Source organism: Priapulus caudatus, unplaced genomic scaffold (genome assembly GCF_000485595.1).
Source record: "Priapulus caudatus unplaced genomic scaffold, Priapulus_caudatus-5.0.1 Scaffold106, whole genome shotgun sequence".
Classification (NCBI taxonomy): domain Eukaryota; kingdom Metazoa; phylum Priapulida; class Priapulimorpha; order Priapulimorphida; family Priapulidae; genus Priapulus; species Priapulus caudatus.
Window position 1 is genome coordinate 258,457 of NW_014577167.1, and position 10,417 is coordinate 268,873.

At 45.2% G+C, this 10,417-nt stretch overlaps 1 protein-coding gene across 2 annotated transcripts in view; it reads left to right on the top strand.

Annotated features, from left to right (window-relative positions):
- The first annotated feature begins 3,178 nt into the window (after window positions 1-3,178).
- LOC106805225 (trans-1,2-dihydrobenzene-1,2-diol dehydrogenase-like) overlaps window positions 3,179-10,417 on the top strand; it is a 9,570-nt gene continuing 2,331 nt past the window's right edge. The window contains exons 1-3 of one of the 2 annotated variants that reach the window (XM_014806735.1): window positions 3,179-3,480; window positions 9,699-9,807; window positions 10,210-10,373. In XM_014806735.1, the coding sequence (XP_014662221.1) occupies window positions 3,289-3,480; window positions 9,699-9,807; window positions 10,210-10,373 (465 nt within the window). In that variant the 5' untranslated portion in view covers window positions 3,179-3,288. Of the gene's footprint in view, window positions 3,481-4,736; window positions 4,943-9,698; window positions 9,808-10,209; window positions 10,374-10,417 lie in introns of those variants that run through there. The other variant, XM_014806736.1, reaches the window with a different exon arrangement.

Consider the following 10,417-nt stretch of genomic DNA (forward strand, 5'->3'; position numbering starts at 1 on the left):
AGACATAAATTGGAGGAAAATAGGTCGGCATAATTTCCTATAAAAATACATATTTATTTTTGTAGGCCTATACGTAATATATAAATAAATATATATATATATATATATATATATATATATATATATTTATATATATATATATATATATACATATATGTAGATATAATACATATATACATGTATATATAATATGATGCAGCCGATGGAGAGCTAAATTTTATCGACGGTTTATGATAACTGCTAGAAAATCAGCAGCTATAGATAAATAAATAAACCGACATAAATTCTTATTCTGCGAGCCATCCCTAAGGCGCTTTTCATATTAAGTAAGTCCCTCTAATCCCTAGCTTTGCCCAATTTCCCTTTAATTGCTGAATTTGCCATTACCGGGTTCTCGATCTACTAATCATTCACCGGTGTATGGAATGCAGCGAGGGAGAGATAGAGTGTGTCAAGACCCGCTAGTCATTGTCACACTCACGGCTATGAAAGCTATGTGCTGAAGCCATAACACACGCCGCACGATTCTCCATTAGTATACAGTAAACTCGCCGCACGTTTATCTTGCTCGCGCAGTCTTCGTCCCACTTTTTTTTTCATTACCGCGTTGAGAAACGCGTTTTAATTGCGACTCGCGCGCCACTGTCGCGGTCTATATCCCACCTCCCTCACGCATTACCCCAGAAACCGGATCACTATCCAGAAATCGGATCACTATGCTGAAACGCAGTTCCGTTTTATTGGACCGTCGGCCATCGTTCGCCAATCCCTGCCGCACAGGGGCAGCGGGAGAGAGGTCTTGTGCCGTACGAGGCCGGGCGTCAGGTGATCGTGGCCATCTATCGATCCGACGCGCGCACAAAGTAGTGTCCTTATCGTTCGCCGCACAACTGTATTGAATCCTTATTAAATCCTATAGCCTATTATAGTCGCTGAAGCCAAATGCTGGGACGTCGATAAGACGCGGGCCTGCCGCGGCCAGATAAGCCACTGACGCGATTATGGCCATATTTAACCGCGCTTTCTCTTCCAATGGTCGCTTTTGTGCGAGTTTATTTGTGGCCTGCATAATGATTTTGTTGGCGTGGCAGGACGCGGCGCGTGCGGCCGCTATGTCGTCCCGTAGTATGTGGTCATCGATGAAAGGCGCGAGGCGCATCGGAGAAATTTATAAGAGCTGACGATAGCTGGCGCTCGCAGTCACAACGAGCGAGAGGGCGGCGTGAGGAAATTATTAGAGTCCATTCTATCAACGCGCTTTTAGTCATCGATAGAATATCGCGATACCGATACTCGGCGCAATTTAGAGACATACATGGGATTTTATTATAACTCAAACGCTCAACTTACGCAAATCGAGGACAGGATGTAAAATTGATGTAACCTATACCACTGGCAGTTCCAACAAATCAGTAAACATAAAAATAATGTATAATAAATCTTATTGCACTACTAATAACTCTCCTATCTGCGGTCTGACTCTCTGCACAGTGTAGTACAGAGAGTCAGCATTCGCGCCGACGTTCGGCTTTTTTTTGCAGTGAGGAGTTGTTTACCGCAGGTCACTGGCAGTTCCAACAAATCTGTAAAAATAAAAATAATGTTTAATAAATCTTATTGCACCACCAGATAGGAGAGTTATTAGCGGTGAAATAAGATTTATTATACATTATTTTTATTTTTACTGATTTGTTGGAACGGCCAGTGACCTATACATAGCGAAAAGAGTAACGGGCATTTACAATCCCATGTTACTGATTGCTGTCCCTAGCTACCACGCGCTCTGCTATACACACACGCCACAAACCGTGCTACATACGTCTCTATTCACCCTGCCCCCCACCATCCCACACACCCTGCGACACATCCTGCTACACACACTGCCACACGCCTTGCCACACACCCTGCCACAGTCCCTGATACACACACTGTCACACACTCTGCCACACACTGTCACACGCCTTGCCACACACCCTGCCACACTTCCTGCTACACACATCGTCACACATCTTGCCACACACGCTGTCACACACCCTGCTACATGTAGGCCTAGTGTTACACACGCTGCCACACACACACACACACCAACACTCCCTGTTACACACCCTGCTACGCACGCACACACCATGATACACATCCACACACCCTGTTACACACCCTGCTACGCACGCACATACCATGATACACTTCCACACACCCTGTCACACACGCATACACGCTCACACACGCTCTGCTAGACGTCCAGTTCTGTTAGGCGGGGACCCCGAGGAGCGGCACATACACACGGTAACACCACTCCAACCTGGACCACGTTAGCGTGTAGCCTTGTATCGTGTCCGATCCCGGCAACAAAAAAGCGACATGGCACAGACCTTGGCAAGCCTCGTGGGGACGGAATACTACGTGATGAGGCAGGAACAGGCGGCTGAGCGGGCAGCCGAAGTGGCTGTCGGCCGACCTAAGTTTCCCGCCACGCAGCCTGTTCGCTGGGGGATTCTAGCCGCCGGCCTCATCAGCAACGACTTCGCCGTCGCAATTCGCACGCTGCCTCGCGCGGAGCATGAGGTAAGTGGACCCAGAAACACCCCCTTTCTCCCTCCCTCCCTCTCTCTCTCTCTCTCTCTCTCTCTCTCTCTCTCTCTCTCTCTCTCTCGCTCTCTTTCTCCGTCATCTCTCTCTCTCTCTCTCTCCCTCTCTCTCCCTCTCTCTCTCTTTCTCCCTCTCTCTCTCTCTCTCTGCGACCTTCTCGCTCTCCGCGCGCCGATTTTTACAAACATCTTTAATCGTGCACATGCTCGCTATTGCTTACACAGTTCTAGCCTTGGTGACTTGTTATCGCCCACAACGCTGCCGTGTCAATAAAGCATGTAAGTACGCAGAGCAAAGAATGCAACAAGAACGCGCTTATTGCGCTTTATTGCCTTTTTGCAAGTATAATTTGAGGTGCACCTACGTCCAAACAACCAGACGCGTACTCATTCGCGATTCCAAGAGGAGCGTCAGTCACGCGAGTTCAAAGTCAGTCACGCGAGTTCAAACGGGCAAAAATTAAATTGGAAAAAAACCCACAAAGTTCGTGTCTGTGTAAGGTGTGCTCGCTGCTTGGCTGTTGAACTTGCTACTGGGCGGCACCTGATCTCGTGTAGATAAGCTCCTGCATGCACTTGCCTCCATTGTCTACGTGCGAGCCACACCTGACAGTGTACGTGTCCGAGCGTCCGCGAGTGAAAGCGAATCCGAACGGGAAGAAACGAAGGTAAAAGGAGAGGCCGTGCCTAAACCGCGACGATGGACTACTACGCGTGGAGCCGCAGGAAGCAGATGGCCGATGAGGAGAGGGAGCGCGAGCATGCGCATCCTAAGAAGCTGGTGGCGGCCATTGCCGCGGATCAGCCGCTACGGTGGGGTCTGGTCGGCGCCGGCTTGATCAGCAGTGACTTCGCCGTCGCGCTCAGCGTCCTGAAGAGCGAGCTTCACCAGGTTGGTGAGACGCATTACACGTACACTATAACACACGCGCGCGCGCGCACGCATGCAGACCCACACACACGCGCGCGCACACACACGCAGACACACACGCGCACATACACACCACCACGCACATACACGCACGAATTTACGCTTATACACACATGCCATCACGCACATACACGCGCTCAAATCCGTGTGCGTGTGTGCGTGCGTGTGAGGGGTGAGTTAGAGCGCGCGAGCGTGCGTGCGTGTGTGCGTGCGTGCGGTAGATGTTCGTGCGCTGTGTGGTTGATCAGTAAATGTCATCGAAACGGGTGATATCGAGTGCAATTATTTCTGTATAGGGTCGAAGCACCGACTGTACGTATTACTTGTAATCTGCTTATTCATTTACATGTTTGCTGTCTCTGGGGAAGGAAAACGTCATGTACAGTTTCACAGTCTATTCATCATCTGTCGTATCTTCCTTAGCGAGCTCTATGCAAATATTCTAACAGTGTCTCTGTATGACACTGGATAGAAAACTCTGATAAAGTTTAAGTAACGCCTGCGCAAATAATCTCTATACGTTATCGTTATAACGTATGCGTACACTATGGGCCTCGAATTATCTCAAAACATCTCCAGAGACATAAATTGGAGGAAAATAGGTCGGCATAATTTCCTATAAAAATACATATTTATTTTTGTAGGCCTATACGTAATATATAAATAAATATATACATAATATATAATATATATATATATATATATATTATGTATAATGTATGTAAGAAATTCGCATACGTTAATATTATGCTATATTGAATTACAAACTGTTCACGCAAATGCGCCAACACACGCGCCGACGCACGCGCACACACATGCACGCACGTACGGCTGCACGCACGGTCACACAAGCACAAACACGCACACACACACACACGCGCGCACGCAAATATATTACGCGCGCGCATGCACACCTATTCGCACGCGACCACCGGCGCGCAAGCACACACGCACGTACGCCCGCACGCACGGTCACACAACCACTCGCACAGACTTAATCTTTCACACACAGCAATATTTGCGCAACATATCAACATTCCGCAGTATTACCGATCTCCCACGCCATCGTTGCTCTAGCAACTAACCGGCCCTCGTCGTCTATATCGGATAAAGGTCAGTACATAACGTTGATTTTTGAATCGGATGCGCTTAGTCTCAACGGTGTTTCGTGCGTCGCGCGCCCGCACGGGTAGTAGGTGTGTAGTCGGACGCCTCATACCTGCCTGATCCGTAACCCTAAAATATCGTCAACATGGAGTGGGGCATCGCGCAAACTTATCTGACGGCGCGTAGGAGCTCGCTCGGTGAACAAATGATCAAGTTGCCGGAGGCGAACCCCATCAGATGGGGCATCGTCGGTGCCGGCATGATCAGTGCCGACTTCGTGAATGCCGCGCACACGCTGCCGGAGGCAGAGCACAAGGTCAGTGAAGCAAACGTCGGAGATGTGGCGGCATCTCTTCCGACTTTTGCTTTTCGTAGTCCCTGTGTGTTATTAGGCGAACTGATGTTGTGAAGTTTGATTTAGAATCGACGCGTATCAGATGATGAGCGCGCCGTTCCTAACGTAGTGTCATCATCATCGTCATCATCATCATCATCGTCGTCATCATCATCATCATCATCGTCGTCATCATCATCATCATCATCATCGTCGTCATCATCATCATCATCATCGTCGTCATCATCATCATCATCATCATCGTCGTCATTATCATCATCGTCATTCTCATTTTCATTGTCATCGTCATCGTCATCATCATCATCATCATCATCATCATCATCATCATCGTCGTCGTCGTCATCATTATCATGACAGTCATTATCGTCGTCGTCGTCGTCGTCGTTGTCGTCGCGGCATGCAGGTTAGGATGCGATATATGTTTATTGTGTGCTTACGAAACACTATGTGCTAATTATAAATTGCCACCGCCTTTATTCATATAGGCCTAGCGATAACCACTATGGCCAATATGGTGATGCTGCGACTCAAGCGTTTTAAATTTAAGGGGATATCGGCTATCACTTGTATTAAAATTATGAATTCATGCATGCGCTCGGTAATCAGCGTAAATTAAATAGGTCGGTAATAAATTTGACATTAAAAGCAAGCGTATCAAGGTAATAAACATGAAAGAATCCTTACCGAAAATAAAGTTGCTAAGATGGTAAAATCATAATGATATTTAGGCAGTATAATTAATATGAGGTCGGCTGAATAAAAGATGGCAGTTTTACACTCCATATTGTAACTTTTCGCAAAGAGCCGCAAGATAAGGAATATAATATACAATAATATCATTATACGAATTAACCAGAAATAGTGACAATAACATTGCAGATTCATGTTGGCATAAAACGTGGTACTAATTACGAAACTAAATGTGATTAAAATTATTTGTGAAGGGTTTTATCGTCTTGCATGTGTAATGCGGCTCGTGCATGTCGTATAGTGGCCAGGTTCGTAACTTTTGGCGCGTGTAAGATGTTACCATTAGCACAATTAATAGAGAGAACGTAGATAACGTACGACAGAAACAAGATGTAACGTACAACAATTAGTTCTATTAATGCTCTACAGAGTAATACACAAATATTATAATCCCTCTAGGGGCATGGTGCGTACACGGTCCTTAATTAAACAATAAACACAGCACAATAAACACTACCGTATAGTATAAACCGTATCAAGATAGTTTACACCCTATCAAAGTAGCTTACACACAAGTACACAGCAAGCAAAGAAGTCAATGCAAAACCCAAACCATACTCACAATCTAGCGACGGCGACTCTCTCGACTCTGTCTTTCTGTTCTAAAAAGTCCCTTTTTATTCTACTTTCACTCTAATTAACCTGGCTATACCACGTGATCTAAGTATGTTACGCGTTGGTCAGACCGTCCCCTTTCTTTAATTGTCGAGAGGGAAGGGGTGAGATTACTGTTCTATTTTAGTGCGCTGCCTTTGCGGTAATAGTCCCGCAAGAGTGATTAGTCGCCCGAGGCCAGTCCCTGTCACCGAATCTGCCGGTGTAATCCTTTATGAATAAGCACGGCTGAATTTGCTTCATTACACATACGCGCAGACCTATATTGATTTTTAAATAAATTAATATGTATACATATGTATACATGTATACAAGCATGAAAAAAAGGCGTCAACGTTGCAACGCAAATACTGTATATGGAGTTATGTCATGTTTACCTAGTAGAATTTGATGTCATATTTGCAAGATAAAATAAAAACTAATATAGATAGCATATAAATGAGACACAAGTAATGCGTAGCCTGGTATTTTGACTCGATAACGGCCTCTAAAAATGTCTCTGTTGTACAAAATATGAGGTAGAAACGAATGGCGTACAATTGATTATGTGGGAACACAAACGTGTTGGCCAGTATTCATGCCTTGGGATAGACCGTATCAGTGTATCAAACGCAGCACGTTATTTGCCAATCCAGGGGCCGTTACCAAACCGATCATATAGTGTCATGGTGACCATAACTAAGATTACGACTAATAAACCTTCTGATAACGGCTTACTAAGTCCTACATGAAGTCGTCAATATATATAGACTCGCGACATCTCGTTGCGGGGACAGATGTTGCGTGGTCACGATGGTCAGAAGGGATGGGTGCGTAGGTGCATGCGGTTTCTAGCTAACAGCTGTCTCTATAGATGCGCACAGATCCAGATACAGCAGGGGTTAATAATGACAAATTTGTCATTTTTGACAAATGATAATGTCAGTGACAATGTCAATTGTCAAATCTGTCATTAATAACCCCTGAGATACATGCTAGGTAGCTGTTTATCTCTACCTACCACTGTAGGTGCACCCGCATGCTAACCAGGCGCACTGTGGATACGGAGCCGCATCGGTGCACGCGTATACCATCTAAACCGTTTATCACTCACATCAGTTTTAACAATATTTGCAAAGAGCAGTGACAAACATTTGTACGGTGGAGTGGCAAGCATGGACACGCAGTTTAAACGAGAGCAACAGCGATATAATTGCCGGACAGGTCATGTACGTTGATATATCATATCTGCAGATTAAATATCAGATTTGGGAAATTCGGCTCCTTCCTTATGCTAAATCTAGTTTTATTTATAGTAGCATGTCGACCCCATCATACGCTTATTCAATCTGAGCACAGAGCTTCAGTGTACGCATGCACACACACACGCGCGCACACTGACACCAACACACGCACACACACACGTACGCTCACTTACATACACACATACACAAAAGAACGTACGTATATACACGTAAACTGACACACACACACACACACACACACACACACACACACACACACACACACACACACACACATTGAAACGCATTCGGACACGTGTGGCTAGTTTTTCAGTGCATTAAAACATCGTGAGGCAAAGAGAGAGAGAGAAAGAGAGCATGGCGGGAATAGTAGGCATGGATTACTACTATCGGACTGTCATAGCAAAGGAGCACGAAGAGCATGGGCACCACCACCTACCGGCGAACAAATCACTCAAGTGGGGCATCGTATCCGCCGGCCTCGTAACGAATGACTTCGTTATTGCCATCGCAACGCTTCCACAAGAGCAGCACCAGGTCAGTAGGTATGACGGCAGCAGGAGGCTGTGTTCGTAACGCCAGCGGCGGGTGTAGCCGTTGGTAAATGATCCTATGCTACTCCATGGGGGAGAAAAACTGCAAGTGATATTAAATGTCGTTTCATGGAGAGGATAACGTGCAAGAAATGGTAAAGGTCGCTCCATGAAGGAGATCAAGTGTAAGCGATGTTAGAGGTTGCTCCATGGAGGTGATCAAGTGTAAGCAATGTAAAATGTCGCTTCATGGAGGGGATCAAGTGTAAGCGATGTTAAAAGTTGCTCCATGGAAGAGATCAAGTGTAAGCAATTTTAAAGGTTGCTCTACATAAGGGGGATCAAGTGTAAGCGATGTTAAAAGTTGCTCCATGGAAGAGATCAAGTGTAAGCAATTTTAAAGGTTGCTCTACATAAGGGGGATCAAGTGTAAGCGATGGTAAAGGTCGCTCCATGAAGGAGATCAAGTGTAAGCGATGTTAGAGGTTGCTCCATGGAGGTGATCAAGTGTAAGCAATGTAAAATGTCGCTCCATTGAGGAGATCAAGTGTAAGCGATGTTAAAAGTTGCTCTACATAGAGGGGATCAAGTGTAAGCGATGTTAAAAGTTGCTCCATGGAAGAGATCAAGTGTAAGCAATTTTAAAGGTTGCTCTACATAAGGGGGATCAAGTGTAAGCGATGTTAAAAGTTGCTTCATGGAGGAGATCAAGTGTGAGCGATCTGAACGATTGCTCCATGGATGAGATCAAGTGCCAGCAATGTTAACGGTTGCTCCATGGAGGAGAGCAAGTCTAAGCGATGTTCTACATAGAGGAGATCAAGTGTAACCGGTGTGAAAAGTCGCTCAATGGAGGAGATAAAGTGTAAGCAATGTAAAACGTCGCTCCATGGGAGAGATAAACGCTCTAGACTAATGGTGATGGAACCGATGCATACGCTCCAGAATACTTCCTACGACATGTTACAACTGACTAGAGGCAGTGGTGAGGGAGAGGCAAGGCGAGCTGACGTTACGATACCGTGAAGGTCTGGGATGAATGGCCTGCGATTCGTCACCATAGTGATTGCAACGGCTCGCCTCATAATTTACGAATAAGCAATTTGCGCCAGACGCGAGCATTTCCCAACACCAGGTGGCGCCACATTCTGGGTGCCAGCCACTGATCTCTACTATACTAAATTTATATTACTCTATTATACTATTATACTTAGTATAATAGAGATCAGTGGTGCGATATTGTAGTAAAACAGCTGAATGCGGTTCAAAAAGCGTGACCTACTCTAAATAGGTGCAACAATAAAGTCCTTCTTTACGCTCCGATTAAACGGCTACCGAAGACGAAAGTACACGCGTGGGCAGCCGCTGATGACGTCATCACTAAAATACCGATTAATCATCCAAGTCGTATATATACGATCAACCTGAACTGACAGTTACATATGAATCAGAAGTAGATAATAGGAAACCCTATTATCTACGTCTGATATGAATGTATAACCTCAAAAAGAGACGATTAGAAAAATTAAGTATTTCCTCATTTTTAATTATTGTCCCTCAACGTCATTGTTTCAGGTAGTGACGATAGCGTCCAGTTCTCTGGATAGAGGAAAGGAGTTTGCGAGGATTCACAACATTCCACATTACTGCTCTTATGAAGCGCTGGCCAACAATAAGGACGTCGGTATGAAAATATGTGCAACGTTATCAGACTATCTGGCTAATTTTACCTACCCGTTTGATGCCAAAAGCAGGTTTATCGAAGCTGTTCTCTGCATTATTTGTAATTGTAGAGTATTCTGCCAATCATAAGTCAGTGTCTTTCAGTGTCATACTTCAAAAAGCGTATACGTACAATATTCGTATGGAATACAACTAGTGAGTGTTTAGTCGAATATAGTAACAAAATTCGCATACTGCTTATCAGCGTCTCAGCGTCATGTTGCCTCTATTCACAGTCTTGTTTCTAACTGCCAGCCTATTGTCTTTACCGCGAATCTGCCTCGAAGTTTGCTAACCTGCATTGACTGAAACTCGACACAGTCTGTTGTCCTCCTGACTCGAACGCGGTTGCCTTGTGTTGCAGATGTTGTTTACATTGGCTCCATTAACTCGGCCCACTACGACCAAATCAAGATGTTTCTGAAAGCCGGCAAACACGTTCTCTGTGAGAAGCCAATGTGTCTGAACGTGAAACGAACCAAGGACGTCATACACATGGCTCACGAAAGGAACTTATTCTTGATGGAGGTAAGAAGCAGATTGTGTGTGTGTGTGTGTGTGTGTGTGTGTGT